The sequence below is a fragment of the Antechinus flavipes genome, chromosome 3 (assembly GCF_016432865.1).
Source record: "Antechinus flavipes isolate AdamAnt ecotype Samford, QLD, Australia chromosome 3, AdamAnt_v2, whole genome shotgun sequence".
In the NCBI taxonomy this organism is placed as follows: domain Eukaryota; kingdom Metazoa; phylum Chordata; class Mammalia; order Dasyuromorphia; family Dasyuridae; genus Antechinus; species Antechinus flavipes.
The window spans coordinates 578,125-602,393 of record NC_067400.1 but is presented as its reverse complement, the minus strand read 5'-3'; the positions used below and the strand labels follow the sequence as shown (position 1 = coordinate 602,393).

General features: G+C 48.0%; 1 protein-coding gene across 3 annotated transcripts in view; it reads right to left on the bottom strand.

Annotated features, from left to right (window-relative positions):
* RABEP1 (rabaptin, RAB GTPase binding effector protein 1) overlaps positions 1 to 24,269 on the bottom strand; it is a 43,690-nt gene that overhangs the window by 5,874 nt on the left and 13,547 nt on the right. Inside the window, exons 2-6 of one of the 3 annotated variants that reach the window (XM_051991473.1) lie at positions 15,865 to 15,993; positions 8,690 to 8,893; positions 2,596 to 2,756; positions 745 to 864; positions 278 to 413 (exon numbers count right to left, since the gene is read on the bottom strand). In XM_051991473.1, coding sequence (XP_051847433.1) covers positions 278 to 413; positions 745 to 864; positions 2,596 to 2,756; positions 8,690 to 8,893; positions 15,865 to 15,993 — 750 coding nt within the window. Of the gene's footprint in view, positions 1 to 277; positions 414 to 744; positions 865 to 2,595; positions 2,757 to 6,724; positions 6,929 to 8,689; positions 8,894 to 15,864; positions 16,996 to 24,269 lie in introns of those variants that run through there. The other 2 variants (XM_051991471.1, XM_051991472.1) reach the window with 2 other exon arrangements.

Here is a 24,269-nt window from a genome sequence, read left to right as displayed (position 1 = left end):
CTGCCGGGCTCATGGCCCAGGGGCAACAAGGAGGCCTCAGGCCCCTCCTCCCCCAAGCAAGGCCTGCAGAGGGTCTGGCCCCATCTGCCAACCACCCCCGAAGGGAAAAGCCCAGAGGGGCATCCTGGGCTGGAGGCGGGCCCCAGGGCCCAGGTGGGGACACATGGCTCTCCATGCTTTTACCCACAGACCACTCTGAGGAATCTGGGCCAGGAGGAATGACAGAACTCCCCAGCGGCATTCTGGACCCAGGAGCCGACACCGTGCCCGCGCTCACCTTCATGCAGCTCTTTCCGCAGCTTCTCGGCGTCTTCCTGTAAGACGGACTTCTGGGTATTCAGCACGGCCACGTACATCTCCAGGTCGGTGCGACAGGATTTCTCCGCCTCCAGGTAGTGATTCAGCTCTCTCACCTGAAAGAAGCCCGGCGGCCGGTCACGCGGACTGCGCTGCGCCCACCCCCGGGGGGCCAAAGACATCATTATGTTTTATGACACTGACGCCTTCTCGCAGGCCCAAGGCTGGGATGGACCCAATCAGAAGGGATGGACTCAAGCAGAGCGGGCCAGACCTGAGTGGGCTGGGATGGACTTGAGGAGATGGGATAGACTTGAGAGGGCCAGACCCAATTAGATGGGACAGATCCCAGGGGGCCGGGAAGGACCCGAGCGGGCCAAGACAGACCCAAGCAGAGTGGTATGGACCCGAGCCGAAGGGACGGACCCGAGAGGGCCGAGAGCCCACCTTGGAGGCTTCCAGTTCCTTGATCTTCTCCTCGGCCTCGGTCAGTTTGTCCTTCAGAGCCGCTATCTCCTTCTCCATCGGCATCACCACAGAACGTAGTTTCTCCGCATCCTCTTGGGCCTGAAGTGAACAGAAGGTAAGTCTGTTTTTGGCTACTACCCAAGACTTTAAAATCACATATTAAAGCCCAAACAGAAGCGGCCCCGGTCACAAATGCGCTGCCCGGTCTCGACACTCTCAAAAATGTCACCACGTGCTCACTGGATTCGGAATTCATGGGGTAGCTTGACGAGGACTGTCTACTCCAAGGCATCCCCCAGAAGGCCCCAAATGGAAATCTAACCTCTGCCTGTAGGAGCCCTTCCTCCGTTTGGGTTACTCTGTCCCCAGGCCCATGGGGTTGTAACCTCTGGGAGTAGGAGACTGGTCGTGTTTGAATATTTATGCCTCCAGGGCCTGGCAGAGAGTCCTGAGTATAAAATGCTGTTTTAGATGAGGCTCTTCAGGTGTATAAAACTTGGCACTAAGGAGATGTCCAACAGAGACAGTATCAAGGCAAGAACAGTGACCTCACAAACTCACTGTCCCCAAGCCAGTTTCTCCTCCCAGATTACCCCAAGGAGCATCACCGTTAGGCTGTAGCTCTAAGCAGGAAGGAAGAAAAATTCTCTCAATATCTTGGAATGCTTTGGAGACATTAAAAAATCCAGGGCAGAACAACACCGCCTTTGATCTCAGTCCCCTTTGGCTGGAGGATCCTAAATTTCTCTGCCCTCCCACCGAGGCACAAAGGAAAACTTCATTTCTCAACTATTTCCATGAAGAATTTAGGGAGATGGGGTGGAACCAGAAAGAATTGCAGTAGCGCGCATCTTTGGACAAGGAGTAAAAAATATCTGGAGGAGCAGCACTTCTGTCGGATAATTGGACACCCGTCAATGTGCTGAAAAACACCTTAGAGAAAAGGATTTTTCTCATGGCAAGAATCTTGAAAAATGGGAAAAGAAAATTACGTGATTTTCTTGGGTCGTAAAACGTCTCCTGGATACCATTTTTGATCTGTGTTTTTGAAAACTCTACTCAAAAAACAATCCCTGCCTGTTTCCCTTCCCAGAGAGCAATCCCATCAAAGAAAGAGCACTCATTAAAGCAAAAAGCAGAAGAGGGAAAAAATCAGCAGCAGGGACCGATTTTTGGAAAGGTCTGAAAACGTGCGCCACGGATGCCTCTCCCAAGGACTGGCTAGGGAGCACAGGCTTTTGTTTTCCGTCCAGCCACGCTTAAGTTTTAGCATCAGGACCCTTCAGTCTTTGGGGGAGCAGGCTCCAGGCTCATCCTCTCGGGGCGCTCCTCTTCCCATCTTCCACCGGCCACCAACTTCACCTCAGGCCAGGAACTTTAGAATGATCACGTTTCTCCCCAGCACAAAAGCCATCCTCTGTCGCAAGCTGCTGCTTGGGGATGTCCCCTTCATCCCTTTGGTGCTCCCCCGCCACAGAGGCCAGTGGGAGGACCTTTCGGGGAGTCCCTCTCCCCTTGGTGTTCTTCTGGGCACACCTCCCTGAACCTGGAGGCCTTGCCCCATAACAGCCTTCAGAGGGCCAAACATAGCTGCTTCCTGGCGCAAGGAGTCCAAGCAAACATCCCACGAACCAGCGAATTGCCTTCTCTGGCCCCTCCGACAGCGTCTGATGGTCAAGGGGCAGTTGGGCAGCTGACTGTGTGGCTTGGGAGGAGCTCCGGCTCTCTTCTCATAACCCTATCTACAATGGGGGAGTCAGGACTTTGGGGAAGGGACTCGGTGTCCCCCCGTAGGACCACACACCCACCAACACACAAAGGACGGGCTACCTTTTTCATCTCGTTCTCCAGGTTTTCCTCCTCCTGCTCTTCCGACAGCCTCCTGCGCAGGTCCGCAATCTCCCTCTCGGCAGCTTCTCGGTACTGAGCCCACTGCGTTCGCTCCTGCTCCAGCCTGTGGTGAAACTGGTGTTCATAGTCACGGACCGTCTCTACAAAATGTCACGGGAGAGAAAGGGGCGGGGAGGGGGGGAGAGACAGAGACAAAGGAGGGCAGGAAGGGGAGAGAGGGGGGAAGGAGGGAGGAAGGAAGAGAGGGAAAGCGGGAGAAAGAGGAAGGAAGGAGGGAGGAGAGAGAAACCCTTCTAAGCATTTTGTCTAGCAGCACTGGCACGCGGATTGACATTTAAGGACTGATGCCCAGTTTCTAGGGAGGGAAGAGTTGCCACTAAGAAAGCAAAGGCCTATGGTAAGATCAAGCTCAGCATCAGAAGTACATGAGAACAGACACATTTTTAGCCCATTTAAATCCAACACCGTGGCCTAAAATAATACATCTCTAGAAAGGCTCAATAAAGTATCATCTCCTTTTGGCAGAGATTTTGATTTAATTTCTTTTTAAAACCCTAAGTAAAGATCCTGATGATCCTAAATAAATCCTAAATAAAGATGATGATGACCACAGCATCTTCTGAGATCCTGGGAAGGCATCAATTCAATTTCCCCAAATGGGGAATCCAGTGAATGGAATTACTGACGAGGGTCAGAGGGCTCAGTCAGAAAACACAAAACAAGAATTTTTCTTGCAAAAGCGCAGTCATTTGCTGACCAAAAAATTACACTTGTAAAGATGACAACAGATGCCACCAACTCCAACTCCTGGGTCTCCCCTGCTTGTCCTTCAAGGCTCCGTCAGCCTGGGTGTTGCCAGCTGTCCCCTTTGTCGGTCTTCTCTGATCACACGAGGACTATTTCCTCGTGTCCTGGACTTTGCTCTCCCAGCTAGCCTGCCTTCCAGAACCCGTGCAGGCTTTCTCTACTCCATTCCCACCCCTGGAGCCCTGATCCCTCCCGACTCCTTCCAACTTTCTTTCACATACGTTCAGCTCCCGCAGGGCAAGGACAGGCCAACAGGAAGCGCTCCATTGCCTCTGCTTGCAGCCCATCTCCTGTGGACCACGCCTCCCTGTCACCTCCACTCCTCCTAGTTATCTTCAACCCCTCCCTGCCTCGGGATGCTTCCCACATCTCCTCCATGGCGAAAAGCCCCTCCGTGACCCTTCCATCCCTACTAATTGTCCTCCTCTGACTTTTCTGCCAACAGCGGCCCCCCCCCTCTTTTCTCATCCCCTCTGCCTTCCGCCTTCCAACGGCCTCAATCCCTGTGGCAGTCGGTCACTCTCTCTCTCCTGCTTCTCCTCCCTGTCTATTGGCTCCCGTCTGTCTCCTGCATTCCAGGGTCTTGCTCAAACCTTAGCCCTGGGCCTTCTTCGCTTCTCACCTCGGCTCACCCATCACATTTACCCATCTTGCTCCAAAGTCCCTTATCTCTCCAAATGGATGTTCTGAAAACACCCTAAGCTCCTTGTGTCCAATGTGTCATTTTTTCCCTCTTTCCTGCTCACTTCCCCATCACCGTCAAGGTACACGAGCTCTGGCAAGAAGCTGATCCCCTCAGGCGGGGGTCACTTGGGACTCCTTCCACACCTTCTGTCCCATCGTGCCCCCCCCACTGCCCACAAATCCCATCCCAAGGCTCTGACTCTCCTCTGCCACTGCCCTCCGTGGCATCCATGCCCAAGTGGGTCCTCTACTGTTGGACTCGAGAGAAACAGCCAGCCAAGCCTGTCCTTGGTCTCCCCCGGGCTGCTTGGGTCCCGTCTGGGATCTACAAACTTTACTACTGTCCCTGCCACCCAGAAGGGGCGTCACCAGATGCCCTGAAAGCACATGGAAGTGCCCATCAGCAGCAATGCCAGGGGAAAGCGCTTCTGGAAGTGGCCAGCCCAACGCTGCCCATGAGCTCCGAGGGGCTGCCCAGATGCGTTCTCATGGGTACAAGAAGCAGAAAGGTGAAATGGCTTAGGGATCCCTCCCTCACCACAGCACCCAACAAAATGGGTCACTGACAGCAGGCTCTGTCCCCATGGCTGCCATCACCGGGAGGGGCTCACGCAGAGCCGCCTTCCTGAGCCAGAGGGGCTCGCCAGAGCTCCTGTGCCCCACTCTTGAGACGCGGAAACCACCAACGGAAGGACTTGCAGTATGGGCATAAGCTGGCCGAATCTGAGAGGCAGAGAAGAGGTCATTCAGAATGGGCCTTCGGGAAGGCCTGTCACGGGCAGGTCCCACCCTGGGGCTCATCATCACGTCCCTCTTCCCGGGTCATACCAAGAAGAGACCGAGACCCCAAAACCCTGTGCTCCCCTGAGACCCCCCCGGTTCCAGAGACCTCTCAAACCAGTTTCAATCAACTGTGGTCTCTGGCTAAGGGATTGCAAACATGCAGTAAAAGGGGAAGGAGACAGAACCAGCAGGTCACGCTCATCTGAAACTCTAAAGGTCTGGGTGGACCACTGGCCCGTGGCGGGAATTACACCATGGCCTTTCCTTTCTCACCACCCAGCAAACACTGCATTCATACCACAGGAAGAACTAGGGGTTCTGATCCTGAGGAGAAAAGAACTTGCAGAGGCTGCAAAGCAGAGAGAGCCTGGTCCTGCTTGGTCCCAGGCGGCCCAACGGGACCCTGGAACAAACAGGAACAGACATCTGAGGAGATGCCCAAAGCAGCGGCCCAATGACCACTGCTCTCCCATGAAGCCAGCTGGCTGTGGGGGAGTTTGTCTCAGGGAACAGGGAGGGCTTGCTGCCTACTGGAGCCGACAGCCCCAAGATGCCGAGATCCATGCTGGCCAAGGGACTCCCCTTATTCCGGAGCACCCAATTCCACCCTGCTCAGCCTCAGACCGTGTGCAGCAAGAGGCGCCACCTGGGCAGAAGCTTGGCTCAGAAAACCAGGCACTCCCTAGCCACGGGACCCTAGGCAAGTCACTGAATCCATCTGCCTCAGTTTCCTCAGCTATGAAATGGGATAATAACAGCATCTACCTCCAATGGTTGCTGTGAGAATCAAACAAGATATTACTTGTAACATTCTCAGTCCAGTACCCTCTCCACAGTCACCCTTCCACAGAAGAAGATTAGTCTTCTTACAAAACCGGAACCACCTCCTAACAATGTCTTCCAAATGAGATCTTGATCAAATAAACTTGTGGCAGACAATGGGCTTCCCTTCTGATTTTAGCCACATCAGTTTCATTTCGGCAAAAATTTTAAATTTTATATGCCCAAAGGATCCACTTTACCACCTGTGATCCTCCCTAACCCCACTTGTTCATCCTAGACCTGACCGGCAATTTCCAGGGTCCTCATTCTTGATGTCGTGTGTCCCTTTGGACTGTATCTTAATATATAGGGCAAGATGCTGGCCTATCCGGCTTCCTGGTTTTTCCAGCTGTCCGGGGGCTTCTTCAGCACTTGGCTACTGGGCTCACTTGCTTTTGCTCGTCTATCCCCCTGCCCGACATTGGTTCTAAGCCAGCCCCAAATGGTTTTCAGGATTACTGCTTTGTAGTATAGAGAGCTGGGGCTTCTGACTCTCCTTCCCCTCCATCTTTTTCATCATTTCTCTTGAGATTTCGCTCTTCCTTTGGAGTTTGGTCCTTATTTTTTCTAGCTCTGTAAGGAAACCCTGTGGTAGACTGGTATGACCCTGTAAGTCATGGGTACTGCTATTATTTTTATTCTAGTAAACTGGCCTAGTCAGGACCAACCCAGCTCCTGCAATCACTGTCGAGATTATTTCTGTAAGGAGAGTTTTAGGCCAGGAGTCATCCTCAAGTCTTGTGATGTTCTCAAAGTTGGGGCGCCAAACCACCCTTAATCTCCGTGGAGCTGCTGGCCATGCCAAAGTGGCCCCCTCCAGACCAAAGGTCAGCAGCGTCCCTCCCATCCTGCAGAGAGGCCCCCTTCCCCAGCTCCCCAGACCAAAGATCAGCAGCGCCTCCCCCAGGACAGAGGTCAGCAGCGTCCCTCCCCTCCTGTGTAGCGGGGCCCCCCCAGACCAAAGGTCAGCAGCGTCCCTCCCCTCCCGGGCCGGACCCCTTCCTCAGCGTACCTTTCATGACGGCCTGCAGAGAGGCGACTTCTTCTTGCCACTGTCTCTTCACCTCGTCGATGGCTTCCTGTTTGGTGTTCTCCGACACCGTGGCAATGGCCTTGATGTTCTCCATCTCGGCCTGCGCTTCCCACAGCTGCGTCCGGAGGTGGCCCAGGTCATCTTGGGCTGCCTGCAGAACTGCATTCTGTCTCTTCAGATCCTCTAAAGAGAGAAAAGACTTTCTGTTAGCGAGCAGAGGGTCTGCGTCTAAAGAGGGGGGCCACACAAAAGGCTATGAGGGCTCAGCAGCAGCCGGGGTGACTTGGCAGGACACCGTCCCAGAGAAGCCCCCACATTCTAGCAGGCAGGGGGCTCACACCCTCCAGAGCTGAGCAGAGAAGCAAAGATCAGTGGGAAAGGAGGAGCATGTCCAGAGGGAGCCCAGCCCCTCCACTTTACAGGAGTTCTCTCCCTTTTATAGACAAGGATGCAGGCTGGGAGAGCCCAAGTGATTTGCTCTCCATTGCCCAGTCTCGGATACCTGGCTCCTAGGCCCAGGTCTCACACACTCTCCATTCCTGTGGCCTCTGACCTGCCAAGATGGAGGGACGCTTCAAAACAATGACTGCACCAAACAAACAGAAATTTATGCTGCAGGAGAAGTGAAGGGAAATCCCCTGCACAGGGGCCAGCCCCGCAAAGTTTTGACCATTGCAGCCTCCATCTCCCCTCGTGAAGGGTGAGCAGTGAACTCAGCCAGCCCCCTCTGTGCTAAAACCGGGGAGCAGGCCATTCAGCGCGCATGCATGTCCAAGTGAAGAAACAGAGGAGAATGAACGAGGCTAAATAACAAAACCCTCTCCCTCATAATTCCAGCACAAGATACCCCCCTCCCCCCAATGGTCAAAGGGCCAAAGAGAAATCAGTCTCAGCGCAGATGATCAGCGTCAGATTTTGGAGGCTTCCTAGCCAAGCCCTTTCACAGTCACCCTTCCACAGAAGAAGATTAGTCTTCTTACAAAACCGGAACCACCTCCTAACAATGTCTTCCAAATGAGATCTTGATCAAATAAACTTGTGGCAGACAATGGGCTTCCCTTCTGATTTTAGCCACATCAGTTTCATTTCGGCAAAAATTTTAAATTTTATATGCCCAAAGGATCCACTTTACCACCTGTGATCCTCCCTAACCCCACTTGTTCATCCTAGACCTGACCGGCAATTTCCAGGGTCCTCATTCTTGATGTCGTGTGTCCCTTTGGACTGTATCTTAATATATAGGGCAAGATGCTGGCCTATCCGGCTTCCTGGTTTTTCCAGCTGTCCGGGGGCTTCTTCAGCACTTGGCTACTGGGCTCACTTGCTTTTGCTCGTCTATCCCCCTGCCCGACATTGGTTCTAAGCCAGCCCCAAATGGTTTTCAGGATTACTGCTTTGTAGTATAGAGAGCTGGGGCTTCTGACTCTCCTTCCCCTCCATCTTTTTCATCATTTCTCTTGAGATTTCGCTCTTCCTTTGGAGTTTGGTCCTTATTTTTTCTAGCTCTGTAAGGAAACCCTGTGGTAGACTGGTATGACCCTGTAAGTCATGGGTACTGCTATTATTTTTATTCTAGTAAACTGGCCTAGTCAGGACCAACCCAGCTCCTGCAATCACTGTCGAGATTATTTCTGTAAGGAGAGTTTTAGGCCAGGAGTCATCCTCAAGTCTTGTGATGTTCTCAAAGTTGGGGCGCCAAACCACCCTTAATCTCCGTGGAGCTGCTGGCCATGCCAAAGTGGCCCCCTCCAGACCAAAGGTCAGCAGCGTCCCTCCCGTCCTGCAGAGAGGCCCCCTTCCCCAGCTCCCCAGACCAAAGATCAGCAGCGCCTCCCCCAGGACAGAGGTCAGCAGCGTCCCTCCCCTCCTGCGTAGCGGGGCCCCCCCAGACCAAAGGTCAGCAGCGTCCCTCCCCTCCCGGGCCGGACCCCTTCCTCAGCGTACCTTTCATGACGGCCTGCAGAGAGGCGACTTCTTCTTGCCACTGTCTCTTCACCTCGTCGATGGCTTCCTGTTTGGTGTTCTCCGACACCGTGGCAATGGCCTTGATGTTCTCCATCTCGGCCTGCGCTTCCCACAGCTGCGTCCGGAGGTGGCCCAGGTCATCTTGGGCTGCCTGCAGAACTGCATTCTGTCTCTTCAGATCCTCTAAAGAGAGAAAAGACTTTCTGTTAGCGAGCAGAGGGTCTGCGTCTAAAGAGGGGGGCCACACAAAAGGCTATGAGGGCTCAGCAGCAGCCGGGGTGACTTGGCAGGACACCGTCCCAGAGAAGCCCCCACATTCTAGCAGGCAGGGGGCTCACACCCTCCAGAGCTGAGCAGAGAAGCAAAGATCAGTGGGAAAGGAGGAGCATGTCCAGAGGGAGCCCAGCCCCTCCACTTTACAGGAGTTCTCTCCCTTTTATAGACAAGGATGCAGGCTGGGAGAGCCCAAGTGATTTGCTCTCCATTGCCCAGTCTCGGATACCTGGCTCCTAGGCCCAGGTCTCACACACTCTCCATTCCTGTGGCCTCTGACCTGCCAAGATGGAGGGACGCTTCAAAACAATGACTGCACCAAACAAACAGAAATTTATGCTGCAGGAGAAGTGAAGGGAAATCCCCTGCACAGGGGCCAGCCCCGCAAAGTTTGACCATTGCAGCCTCCATCTCCCCTCGTGAAGGGTGAGCAGTGAACTCAGCCAGCCCCCTCTGTGCTAAAACCGGGGAGCAGGCCATTCAGCGCGCATGCATGTCCAAGTGAAGAAACAGAGGAGAATGAACGAGGCTAAATAACAAAACCCTCTCCCTCATAATTCCAGCACAAGATACCCCCCTCCCCCCAATGGTCAAAGGGCCAAAGAGAAATCAGTCTCAGCGCAGATGATCAGCGTCAGATTTTGGAGGCTTCCTAGCCAAGCCCTTTCACCTTTCAGAGGAGGCAACTGAGGTGACTCAACTCATGATAACGGTAAGAATCAGAGGCAGAATCTGAATCCAGATCCTCTAGGGGCTCAGATTTAAAGAGGTTCAAAGAACCAAGAGAAAGGAAAAAGAACTGAATCAACATTCTGTGAAATGAAGTCTGTTCATTTGATTAATTTGGGCAGAAGGCAGACAAATCAGCCCAAAGAGAAGAGAGGAGCTGGATCAGTTAGGACGGAGCCAAGGCGATCCATGAAGCTTTCCAGAGGCGGCTCACAGAGGGAAGACCCAGACACTCTTTGATCAAAGGTGAAGAATCTTCCTTCAGGGGCCCTTGCTAAGTGGTGGGTGTTCCTCGGGCCCCGAGCTGGGTCCTCTTCTCCCTCAATCCTGACTCGCTTGGTAAGCTCATCAGCAGCTCTGTGCTAAAGACTCTCAAACCCACCTTTCCTGGCCCAATTTCTCTGCTGATCTCCAATTCCCAACTGGCTTTCTGACATCTCACAGCACACGTCTAACAGACACCCTAAATTCTCCAAGTCTAACAGGGAGCTCTCTGTATTTCCCCCTAAAACTTTCACCCTCTTCCCTATTACCCTGCAGGACACCTTTTCCCTTCCAGTCCCCCAGACACATCCCAGCAATCTCCCTGGACTCCATACCCTACCTGGTGCCATGGCCCATCAGTTTTACCTCCGCAGCCTCTCCCTGCTTTGACACTGTCAAAAGTGTCATCTTGGGGACAGACGCCCCACTCGGCACAATGCAAAGTCCAAGTAATTGCTCCAAAAATGGCTGGGTAGGAGTGCTGGGAATGGGCATCCTTGACTTACCCCAATCTGAATGGAAAGACCTCCATAACTCTTCTCCAGAATGTTTTAAGATTTGCTCTTGCATGTAGATTATCTACCACATTAAGAAAAAGTGCATTCATTTCTGTTTTCTCAGGTTTAAACTGAAATAAGCATTGAACTTTGTCAAATGCCTTCTCAGCATTTACTGGTAGAGCTGTAAGGTGATGGGCACACATACATGTATATATCATGTACATATATCATGTACTTTATTATGTTTACAAACCCACCTTGGCATTTCTGGCCTAGATACAACTTTGTCAGAGAGCATAACCTTTCTCTATACAGTTGTAGCTGTTTCAATTTTTTTGCATCAATGTTCATTAGCAATATTTCTTACTGTTTTTCTTTCCTTACTTTATTTCTCTGTGGTTTCGATATCAAGACCATGTTTTTATCAGATTCAGAGATTTAGAGGGTGCTTTACTTTCCTATTATTGTAACAGTTTATATAGCTGGAATTAAATGTTCTTTTTATGTATGCTAGATTTCAATTGTAAATTCAAATACTCAAGGAGGTTTTTTCTTTAAGAGTTCATTTAGGGCTTAGTTAATTGCTTTCTAATACTGGATTATTGAAATGGACTATTTCTTATTTTGTTATCTGAGCACTTTAATTCCTTTAAGTGATTGGTTTTGTTAGCATATAATTGGACAAAAAAACTTTCTGATCTAACCCTTTTATTTCCCCTTCAATTGTGAATTTCTTTTCTTGGTGATAAGAAAAAATTTACTTTTCTTTTCCTTTTAAAAATCAGATAACTTAACCATTTTGTGTTTTTTAATTGTAACCAATTTTTAATCAATTCAATAGTTCCTTTTGATTTCAATTTTATGAATTTTTTTCTATTAACTTAAAAAAAATGAAAAAAGAAAAAAAAATTGCCATGTACACAGCAGACCACGTAAGAAGATTCAATATAAAGCAATGAAATTCCGTTTCAAGAAAATAATAATAAATAAATAGATGAGTAAAAATAAAAATTAAATCACACTCCTTGTTTTCAAAGATAGACAGCTTTTCTGTTGGTTTTCTTTTGTTCTCTTTTTACTTATTTACTTCCACCGCAATTTCCTCTACCTAAAGATAAAAATTAACTGTGGTAACCCTAACCCTAAAATGCACCCACACATATATTAAAAAGATATTTGTAAGCATACACATATGTACACATATACATATATATGTAAGACCATCCTATGCTCATTTCCTATCATCTATTTCTACAACATCTTCCTTTATATATAAGTCCAAGTCTCTCCATGTTTTTCTACATCAACCAGATCATCATTTCTTGCCCCACAGCAGTATTTCCATTGAATTACATCCTATCTAAGAGATTGTCTATGAAAATTTATATTCACTTTTCTGCATTCTGTCCTTGGCTATATAGGTCTTATTAATCACAAGAAAATATTAATTCAAATAATCAAAATTATCCTTTTTTACACTTCAACAATACTCTTGCCTTATAATAAAGTTTAAGATGTGACACTACTGAATCTATTTTCTTTACATCTTTTTTACCCCAGTTTCTTAGAAGTTCCTAAGATTTTGTCCTTCCAAATGAACTTTGTTATAATTTTTCTAATTTGGTAAAATAATTTTTAGCAATTCAATTGGGATGACATTGAATAAGCAGATTTGTCAATTATAATTGTCAGTTTAAAATTAGGAAGGAGAAGGAAGTGGCAAATTGCTGTAGTATCTTTGTCAAGAAAACCCCAAATGGAGTTATGAAGAATCAGACCTGATTGAAAAATGACCAGAGTGATGAATAATAGCTTATATAACCACAAATATTACTTCAACTATTTAGATCTGAGTATATTTATATAAAAAGGGTTTTATATTTATGTTCCTATAGTGCTAACAGGTAGTTTCTCTATTTTTCACTTCTGATTTAAGTCTCTTAATTTTGACTTTGTCTGAAATCCTGCTCTTTTAATATACCATAACTAATCTCTCTTAAATTTCATAATTTCTGCTTTGGAGTTGGAGGCTTTGTATTGCCATTCAATACAAATGGCAATTTTTTTCCCCCATTTTTTCATTGTGTCCAATTTACTTTGTTCTCTCTTGTTGATGAAAACGGTTAAAAATAAAAAAATAAAAACCACAACATTTTGGAAGAAAACTGCTTCAGATGTATCCCAAGTTTTGGTATGTTGTCTGTTATTTTCTTTTATGAAATTTTCTGTTATTTAAATAATTTGTTCTTTAACTTACCACTTCTGCAGTATTAAATTATTTACCTTCCAATTACTTTTTAGTTCTTCAAATGTCTATTATAGAATACATTTTTATTGCATTGTGATCAATAAATGTGTTCAGTATTTCTGTTTTTCCTACTTTTTCTGATGAGGTCTTTATGTACCTTTATATGGTTAATTTTTATAAAGTATAGTCAAAACAAATGAAATTTCCTTCTATTCCCATTTAAAAATTGCCAAAGATCTAAAATCTCTAATCTTTCATACTGTTTCTGTTTATATTTTGATTAGATTTGTCTAGGTCTGGAAAGGGTAGATTGCTGTGCTGATGGTTTAACCATCTATTTCCACCTATGGGATTGACTTTTTCTATTAGGGGTATGTACATATAAAACATTGTTGGTTTAGTTATCTCTGGTGTTTTTAGGTATGATGTGATTTCCCTAATTATCTTTTTATCTTGTCTTTAATTATAGCAGCCTCTGAAATCAGTTGTTTCCCTTTGCTCCAGTCCCTCATTTTACCTCTAAGTGAACCTTTGTGTTTCTTAAAAGCAACATAGTGTTGCTAATGCAAGAGTATGCAACAGAAATGCAGGGAAGACATGCAAAGGCCATATTCCTTTGTCTCCCTCCATTTTAGGGGCATGGTGACTGCTTAATTATGATTGTCAGTTGTTCTTTTCTCTTTGCTCTCAACTCCCTCTTCACAAAGAGGAAGGCTGAAAGGGAGAGAAGGAAGTTTTCCCGAGACTCTCATCACCTGTGTCCTCCCCTCCCAGTCTCCCTGCCCTGGTCCCCCTGGAGCTTCTTTACTTGACAATTCCTTAACTTATAGAGGAATGGAGGAAGCACATACTATGTGTCCAATAAACCCTGGATCAGAGAGAAAAGGCAGGCAGGCTCTGCTCTCAAGGGGTTCCCAGTTTAATGGGGAGATTACACAATGGGAAAGTTTCAGGTCCTTATAAGGATGGCAGCAAAGCGGGTAGTTCCACTTTTTCTCTAATGCCATTTTCTCCTGATAAAATCCTGTCAGTGTCTGATACAGAAGCACTGGATGAGAATAAGGATTTTGGTGGCTTCATTTACAGGAATTACTTTGCCAGGTGACGGCTGGACCAGAGGCAGGGGGTGTTTGGGGGGCTGAGAGGAGATGGTGCTGCTTTGACTTGAACAGAACAAAGCAGGAAACCCAAGAAGCAGAAAGGAGGGAATGTATTCCAGATGGAGGAGACTTACTGTCACTGGAGAACAAAGCATGAGAGAGGGAAAGGGGAGAGGTAACCAGTATTTATTACGGACCTAATATGTGCCAGGAAACGGGCTAAGCACTTTACAAATACTATCTGATCTCTACAATAGCCCTGGAAAGCAGGGGCTATTATGATCCCTATTTTATAGTCAAGGAAACTGAGGCAGACAGGAGATGATCATAGGGTCTCACAGGAAGTGTCTCAGATGAGATTTGAACTCAGATCTTCTTGACCCCAGACCTAGCACTGTGAACACTATGGACAGACAGAATGATTGAGGAAGGGCTTCTGAGAATGGGAGGGACTGAAGATGAGGACAACAGAGAGGGCATGTGTCCGAGAAGATGGGGCAAGGGGTGAGTGGAATGGAGGCAGCCAACCCCTCTCTTCGCCGTGCTCACTCCTGTCACACCTGGAAACTTCCCTGGGTCTCTTTGGGGGACTGGCAAACCCGCAGAGACTCTACCCACCCGCTCTGCTGGGCATCTGGTGAAGATCGAGGCTGGGTCAGGAGTGACTGTCGGGAGGACTAGAGGGCAAGGAGTTCCAGGCCTGAGAGACAAGAAGGGGAAGGAGGAGGCGATGGGAAATCAGTGGAGCCCCAGAATGGGGAGAGCCCAGGATGGCAGGCTATGCTCAGAAAGGGGAAGAGGAAGGAGGGCATTTCTAAGTGGGGACCCCTGGAGGCAATGCCAAGGTCTCCTTGATTTGGCTGGGAGGGAGTGAAGGTCTCAGTCCTGGGCAGATGCAAGGAGGCCGAGAAGCGTATGGATAGTAAATCCTGCAGCCTGAGGACAGGAACTGAGCAGAGGAAGGGGATCTGGCTGGAAAAAAAGCAGAGAAAGGACTCCCATAATTTGGATTGGAGAGAACTTTTAACTTCTGCCAAAGGCAGAAAATAGCCTGAGAAAGACTTGGAAGACAGATGGGGCCGACTCCAGAGTTGGGGTGAGGAGAGGTAGGGAGGCAGCCAAGACCCCTCTGGTTCTTCAGGGAACCACAACCACATGAGTAAGCTCTGACTCTCGTGTGTGTGTGTGGGGGGGGGGGGGGCAGCCAAGACCCCTCTGGTCCTATAAGTGATAAAAAGTTAAGAAAAAAAGCTGGGGAGGCACTGGGCCCAGAGAGGGCAGCAGGGCTGGGAGATGGAAAGCTTGGAGCAGACCCAGGGCGAAGGACAGATTGGGTTCTGGAGGAAGAAGCAGGCAGGGTCAGGTGGAAGGGAGGGGGGCCAAGAAAGGAGCGCCCAAAGAGCCATTATAGAGAGGAGAGAGAGGGAACCCTGAAGGACCAGGGCCCTCAGGGCATTCCACAGAGGCCGGGGAAGGGGGCTGAGGGATGGTGGCAGATGCGGCCTCCCCTTGGGCCTCTGCCATGTCGGCCTCTGGGACGGGTGGGGGACAGGGCAGGTGGCCTTGCTGTGCTTCTCCTCTCGGGTAGCCAGTGAAGGGGGAAAGGGAAGGTTGGAAGAAAGGTACAGGAAGCATGGACTCATCCAGGAATCAGAAGATATGCACAAGGGCTCCTAAGCTTGGCCCTTCTCCCCCCCACACACACACTGTTGACTTCCCCTGGGTGATGGCACCCTGCTTGCTTCTGATGAAGAGCTGGGTTTTTATTTTTTGTTAGAAGGTAGGGTCTGGGGAGAGGGAAGGGCTACACTGAGAAAGGAAGGTGAAGTAAAGACAAATGCTATCAGTAAAAATACCTTTTAAGAAAAAAAAGTACTCAAATGCTGATCCAAAGAAAGGCATTCTATCCTGCATGTGGTGGGATGGGGCACCCCCGGAGCTCTGAGGCCCAGAGACCTACAGCTGGGGGTTCTCAGGCTCCCTCCAAGAAGGGGCAGAGGAGGAGGAGCTGCGCGGGAACCGGCGACCTCAGGGACTTACCTTCTTTGGCCAAATACAGCTCTTTAAATTTGGCTCTCTTTTGATTAAATTCTTGCTCGAGCTGCTGCCTTGTGCGTAAAAATTCTGCGTTGACTTTTTCCAGCTCTGCCACCCGCTGCTGGAGAGAAACTAAAACAAAACAAAACAAGAGCCTGGCTGCTTTAAATGAGCCCCAACTTGTCCACGAGCCAAGCAAAGTCCACCACCATCCCCACCCGGAGGCCGCCTCCGATCCAGATTCCATCTGCAGACATCCAACGGGAACACGGCCCTTTACCCAGAGGGCAATTGTGCGCACAGGAACAGGTCCCAAAGAAACCTTCCCTTTGCCCAAACTGGACTCTCAATGGAGGAAGCTGTTTGCTTGATTCTGCACATTTGTCACAAAGGTTTTGTTTGTCTTTTCTTTTCTTTTTTTTTCTTTTTTTTTGGGGGGGGGGGGAGGCAGAGAAAGAAATGATTGTTTATTGAAGAAAAATTAATTAAGTATAAAGCAAAACACAAAGCCTTGGCTCCATGCTAGAAGCTCACGTGCAGTTCCCCTGGAAGGACATGAGATCCGGAGCAAACTCCCAGGGGAACTGTTCCCTAAGTCACCTCCCCGATGTCGTTTACTTCTGCTTCTTATTCTTGGGTCAGATCAAAAGCTTTCTCTTTGTTCCCGCCTCCATGACACAAGAGGACGGATTGATTACTACCCTGATCTAATCTGTTTTGCTACCAAGACTACTTAAGAACATTCCACTCAAAACCAAACTTAGCCCAACAGCCTCTTTCCCTTTATTTCAGGTTTCTGACAAACACCTGCTTCGTGTGGCCCCCGGTGGCTGCTGCTGCTCTGTCATTGCCTCCTCATCTCGGGGGGCAGGACCACGGGGCATCATCCCACCTACTCCCCTGGCCGGACCATGCCCCGCACTGACGGGCATTCGGGCAACCACAAGCTCTGACTCTCCTGGGAGGGGGCGGGCAGCCAAGCCCCCTCTGGCTCTTCGGGGAACCACATCCACATGAGAAAGCTCTGATTCTTGTGGGGAGAGGCAGCCAAACCCCCTCTGGTCCTACAAGGGACGAAAAGTCAGGCCCCCAGAGGGGAAATCCCCACAGAATGAAGACCGGAGCCTCAGAAACGGGAGTGATAAAGGTGCATGTGCCCTTGACCCCATCCCCTTCCACCTTCTCCAGCAGAGCACACCCACCCTCTGCCCCATCAAAAGGTTCCTTCTTTGCCGCCTTGGAACCAAGTCTCAAACCATCCCTTAAAAAGTCACTCGGCCTTTCTTTGCCTCGAGCTCTTACAAGTCATCTCCTCACGTGGCCAAATTCCCCGCCAAAGCTGCCCCTTCACACTGGCTCCACGTCCTCTCGCCTGCCGCCCTCCCACCCATCAGAGCCCTGACACTGCTCTCTCCAGAATCAGCAAGTCTCTTCCTTGTGAAATCCGACCCGGCCACCTTCCTTCGCTCCTGAAGGCTATCTTCTCTCCAGATTCCCATCACAGCTCATAGTGCCCTGCACCCCGGAGGGGGCCGTTCCCAAGGTTCTGTGCCACCTTCCTCCTCCTCTCCTTAGTCCTCTATATTCTCTCTATAGTAACCTCACCGGTTCCCATATTTTAGGAGCAGCTAGGTGGTGCAATGGACAGAGGAAGCAGGGCCTAGCCTCAGGAAGACCTGACACGAGCTGTGACCCTGAGCAAGGCACTTCACCAGGTTGCCTCAGTTTCCTCATCTGTAAAACCCCAAGGTTGTTGAACCCCCACCCCACCCCCACCAGGCAGGCAGTAAGTGCTATGTAAATGTGATGATGTAAATCATCATTATCCTAAAGCAGAGGACTCCCAGACTTCTAGAGCCTGAGCTTCCTCTTTTCACCATCTTTCACCCTTCCTCATCCCAAACTCATCCTTCCCCTCCACCCCACATCTTGCCTTTCTCCCTTCTCAAGCTATCCCACCTAACCACTTCTCTCCACTGACAAGCTCGGCCCCACTCCAAGCATCCTGTGAACTCCTGGCCAACATTTTGTCACAGCGGATAAAAGTGTCACCGAAGCATATCCAACCCCCGCACCATCCCCCCTCACATGGGGGCGGCATCCTCTGGGCCCCCTCGAGTATATGGGCAACTAGACCATATCCCATCCTCCCCGCAGCTTCACCTTCTGACAAGCACGCTCATTGGACTATTTCACCAAAAAAAGCTCGGCTTCTGGCACCTCCCCACCCCCAAACCCCTAGATAAATCCATAGGATATACATCCCTGGGAATCAATGAGCCTTCATGAGGAGCCCACTTGCTGTGTCAGCCAATAAGCATTTATTAGGCACCTGCTATGTACCAGACATCGTACCAAGCCTTAGCAATACAAAGAAAGACAAAAGACAGCCCGATCCTTACAGGAAATCAGCCTCACAGGCAGACTTGATCACGGTCTTCGACCAGTCCAGCATCACAACTATGAGCAACGGAGGCCTAAGGATTCCCTACTGGTGGAGCTGGGAGGGACTTCAGGAGACACCGGGGCCAACCGGCTACGGAACAAGAATGTCTTTGTCTACCCATCTTATTTCAGGGGTAGCCCGTTCCCTTTCCTCAGACATGCCAAATTTGCCTCTTTGCAGGGTCTAGCCACTGTGTACTGACAGCTCTCTGTCTCTCTGTGTAACTCACAACTGGTCCTCATAATAACCCTGGAAGGTAGGTGGGATTATTACCCTTATTTTTACAGATGAGGAAACTGAGGCTGAGAGGGGTTCAGGGAATGGTTAGAGTCTGAAGGCAGATGGACCCAGAGTCATTCAATTCACCATAAATTAATTAACCATCAAGTAAGTCAGAGGCACAGCACAAAGCCTTGCAAAGTGCTGGAGATACCAAGTGGAAAGCAAGAACACCAGCGGCCCTGCTCTCAGCAGGGTTATCTTCTGCTTGGGGACACACTGTCCATCAGGGACTGAGCTGTGCTCCACAAATCTCCATCTCGGGACCCCTGGGACTGGCCCCGTGGGTGGTCTTCCACTATTAGCCTGTAAGCTCTCAAGGGCAGGGAGCTTCCTCATTTGCTGCCCAGCACCGAGCCTGGAAGCCAGTGATCACTTGTTGGAATCTTTACAAACTGTTAAGTCATTAGAGTTGATAGAGACAATAATTATCTAATTGAGCATGGTTCAGTATCACTGATCTGATCCTACAAGGAGATGATATAGGCCAGAAGAAACAAGCTACTAAGTGGAACTGAGAAACAATGCTTGTGTTCACACTTTTACTCATTGGAGTTCACAAGTATGGGAGATTCACAAAGTTAACTTTGTAACTGTGAATTCACACCTCCCTTAATCCCTGCCTCCAGAAGGAGGAGTTAACCTTTGGGACAGAGCAGACAGAGGCTCAGTTGGGAGTTCAGCTGAAAAGATTGAGAAGGGAGCGTCAGTTCAGTTGAGGAGAAGCCCTCCCTCAGAGGAAAGAGAGATTCGTTCCATCTTCCACCTTTGTGCTGGCTGGAGGCTGAAGAAAGCAGAAGCAAAGGACAATTGCAAGAGCTTTTGGAACCAAGCAGAAAGATAGGGTTCTAAGAAAAACTAACTGGGCTATTTTGGAAGGAGAAAATAAACGTTTGAACTTTTATCACCTGGCTGCGTGATTATTACTTTTAACTGAAACTAAGACTGCCTCAGAAAATCTCCCCAAGAAACTTGCTCCCAGAATTATTATATATATTTTTTTAATTTTAATTTAATTTTATTTAATAATAACTTTGTATTAACAGAATCCATGCCAGGGTAATTTTTTACAACATTATCCCTTGCACTCGCTTATGTTTCGATTTTTCCCCTCCCTCCCTCCACCCCCCGCCCAAGATGGCAAGCAGTCCTATATATGATAAATATGTTGCAGTATCCTAGATACAATACATATTTGCAGAACCGAACAGGTCTCCTGTTGCACAGGGAGAATTGGATTCAGAAGGTAAAAATAACTCGGGAAGAAAATCAAAAATGCAAATAGTTCACATTCGTTTCCCAGTGTTCCTTCTCTGGGTGTAGCTGTTTCTGTCCATCATTTATCCATTGAAACTCAGTTAGGTCTCTTTGTCATAGAAATCCACTTCCATCAGAATACATCCTCATACAATATCGTTGTCGAAGTGTATAATGATCTCCTGGTTCTGCTCATCTCACTTAGCATCAGTCCATGTAGGTCTCTCCAAGCCTCTCTGTATTCATCCTGCTGGTCATTCCTTACAGAGCAATAATATTCCATAACATTCATATACCACAATTTACCCAGCCATTCTCCAATTGATGGGCATCCATTCTTTTTCCAGTTTCTAGCCACTACAAACAGGGCTGCCATAAACATTTTGGCACATACAGGTCCCTTTCCCTTTTTTAGTATCTCTTTGGGATAGAAGCCCAATAGAAACACTGCTGGATCAAAGGGTATGCACATTTTGATAACTTTTTGGGCATAATTCCAGATTGCTCTCCAGAATGGTTGGATTCGTTCACAACTCCACCAACAATGCATCAGTGTCCCAGTTTCCCCTCCAACATTCATCATTATTTTTTCCTGTCATCTTAGCCAATCTGACAGGTGTGTAGTGATATCTCAGAGTTGTCTTAATTTGCATTTCTCTGATCAATAGTGATTTGGAACACTCTTTCATGTGAGTGGTAATAGTTTCAATTTCATCCTCTGAAAATTGTCTGTTCATATCCTTTGACCATTTATCAATTGGAGAATGGCTTGATTTCTTATAAATTTGAGTCAGTTCTCTATATATTTTGGAAATGAGGCCTTTATCAGAACCTTTAACTGTAAAGATGTTTTCCCAGTTTGTTGCTTCCCTACTAATCTTGTTTGCATTCGTTCTGTTTGTACAAAGGCTTTTTAATTTGATATAATCAAAATTTTCTATTTTGTGATCAGTAATGGTCTCTAGTTCATCTTTGGTCACAAATTTCTTTCTCCTCCACAAGTCTGAGAGATAAACTATCCTATGTTCCTCTAATTTATTTATAATCTCGTTCTTTATGCCTAGGTCATGAACCCATTTTGATCTTATCTTGGTATATGGTGTTAAGTGTGGGTCCTTGCCTAATTTCTGCCAGACTAATTTCCAGTTATCCCAGCAGTTTTTATCAAATAATGAATTCTTATCCCAAAAGTTTGTCAAACACTAGATTGCTATAATTGACTATTCTGTCTTGTGAACCTAACCTTTTCCACTGATCAACTGATCTATTTCTTAGCCAATACCAAATGGTTTTGGTGACTGCTGCTTTATAATATAATTTTAGATCAGGTACAGCTAGACCACCTTCATTTGATTTTTTTTCATTAATTCCCTTGAGATTCTAGACTTTTTATTGTTCCATATGAATTTTGTTGTTATTTTTTCTAGATCATTAAAATATTTTCTTGGAAGTCTGATTGGTATAGCACTAAATAAATAGATTAGTTTAGGGAGTATTGTCATCTTTATTATATTCGCTCGGCCTATCCAAGAACACTTAATATTTTTCCAATTATTTAAGTCTGACTTTATTTGTGTGGAAACTTTTTTGTAATTTTGCTCAAATAATTCCTGACTTTCCTTTGGTAGGTAGATTCCCAAATATTTTATGCTATCAACAGTTATTTTGAATGGAATTTCTCTTTGTATCTCTTGCTCTTGGATTTTGTTGGTGGTGTATAAAAATGCTGAGGATTTGTGGGGATTTATTTTGTATCCTGCTACTTTGCTAAAATTATGAATTATTTCTAATAGCTTTTTAGTAGAATCTCTGGGGAGAACTATTATATTTTAAAGAAGAAAAACACTACAATCACTAGAGTGTTGACAGCCCTGAATTAAACAGAGAAGAGGAGAACATCATTGGATATTGTTCTCTTTGGTCTTGTTTTCTCCCTCCTGCCATCTGGGGCTGCTCTTCCTTATGAGTGTCCCTGTGTACCAAAGGGATTTCTTCAGCTGCCTCCCCACCCCCCACCCCCATTTCCTCTGGAAAGGCAGTGTCACTCAGGTATAAGCACAAGTAGATTTAGGGATTTGTGGCCAAGAGAAATTTCTTCAAATCCCCTTTCAAAGACTTGACAAGTGTGCAGAGTGGGAAGAGAAGACAGTCAGATGAGATCCTTCTTGTAGACTTTGGATCCCGCTGAGAAAGTCTGGCCATCAGAGCTTTCTTTCTTTCTTTCTATACTTTCTTTGAACTGTTTTCAAACCATTTCGCTGAGAGGAGGTTGTTTCTTTCCCTAGATGGTTATTCACTTCGTGCCCGCTAAGGGCCACCAGACTGCCCAGGGCCCAAGCCCAGTTGGGTCCACAGACACTGATTGTGGACAAGTCATATAATCATTTGCCTCAGTTTCTTCATCTGTCAAATGAGCTGGAGAAGGGCATGGCAGACTGCCCAGTATCTCTGCCAAGAAAATCCCAAATGGGGTGACGCATATGACTAAAAAACTAGCTGACCACAAGACCAGGCCAGTGACTCAATAGAAATGTAGAGAAGCATTCACGAACCCCCCAAAGCAGCAAAATATCTATTGGTTATTCACTAATTTCCACTTGTGTCCAAACCCGTGTGACCACATTTGGGGCATTTCCAAATGCTCTTGGCATTTGGGGGCAGTTCCTCTAAATCCCTTAGCCACTTTTAGAGGCCAGTAGCGGCTCTGTGGGTCGGAGGGCTAGATCATTCTGTCTCTGGATGCTGGCTGGTGATGAGAGAAAAGTACCTCATGAAGGCTGTGGAAGACCGCTGAACAGCAGGTTAGTCAAGCTAACCAGAAGGAATGTAAACGCAAAACTTGAGGGGAATGGAGAAAACGAACCAGATAACAGAGGTAATTGTGAAGGAAAGGCGATCCCTAGACTAGAAAGAGGGAGAAGAGAGGAGCAGAAGCTTTATTCTGGAGGCAAAAGAAAGCCGCTAAGAGAAACTCCTTGAGAGCGAGTGATGGATGGGAGCGGCTCTCCCTTCAAGCTGAACTCTTGGCATGGGTATAGAACCATTTTTTATCTTTCGCACTGAAGCCAATGAGCTATCTAATGGAACAATAGGACCAACAGTGATCTAGGGGTGCCAGCCAGAGCACAAAACCAGGAACTCCCTTTCCTGCCTCAGATGTCCCTCTGGAGAGCCAGGCCCCATTGACCAAGACCTCCCCAAAACCGGAAACCATGAGGGAACAGCCAAGGGCCTAGCGACTTGGGCTTGGCCAATCCTGAGGGCTGGGGCAGAAAGAGTCTCAGGTCAGCAGAAGGAAGCCGGACTAAGCATCTAAGCTCAGAGCTTGAAGGCCGCTTGCTGGGGTTCCTTCATGTGGCTCCCTCTTCCTACCTTCTCAGTCTCTGGGGAGTACCCCAAGGCCCTGTCCTGGCTCTCTTCTCCCTGTCTTATTTTTCTATTTTGATCAGGGTTTCAATAAAAAACCATTTCCTTTGTAATTCTATGGATCTTATTTTTACACATTTAAAACCTTTATTCTGAAAAGGGATTCGGGATTTTGTCAGACTGGCCTATACTCTCTCAGCTCCTATGATCACAGATCACAACTCAGTGTATCCCTTAAATGTCCCTCCCTTCCCCAACATCCCCACTGCATGGATCTCTCCATCACCATGGCACCATCAACAGTCAAGCTGTTGCTTTGACCTTTGGGACCTCTTATAGTCGCCCTCTTCCCCCTGACACCATCCGCAGTCTGGTACAGACCCTCATCCTCATACCTGAACTACTGGAATAGCTTCTAGAGAGCCGAGTCTCTCCCCATTCCAGGCAACTCAGACCCCTAAAATGGGGTGTCACCCTCATCATTTCTAGGCTGAAACAGAAAATCCTGCCCCCTCCCATCTTGCAGTCTTCTCACCTTCTTCCCCCCTGTGCTCTCTGTGCCTCCTGGCTGTTCCTGGAAACAAGACCCTCCGTCTCCCGATTCTGGGCATTTGCCCTGGCTGTCGGACAGCGGTTCTAGGCATCCTGCTAGTCCCCCTAAGGGCGCGCTCGCTCTCTCTGCCTGATCCTCTCCACTCTGTCCTGTCTGGGGCTTATCTGTATCGATTTGTTTACAGGCGATTGCCCCCACTGGATGGTGAGCTCCTTGGGGGCAGGGGCTGCCTTCTGCTTTCTGGGGTTCCCCAGGTCCCCCCGGAGTGCCTAGTACTTTGCAGGCACTTACATACTGACTGCCAGAGTGACTTTTCTAAAGTAAGTCTGGCCAGACACACACCTCCCGCCCTTCCCCTATCACCTCTGAGAGCAAACAGAGCCCCCTGCTGGTGCCCAGAATCTGACTCCCAAGCAACCTTAAGGGGGAGAGGAGGAGCTGGCTTTTTTCTCACTCCTTTGGACCTCTGCTTCACACACTCTGGATCTCTCTGAGTGGCTTCTCTTC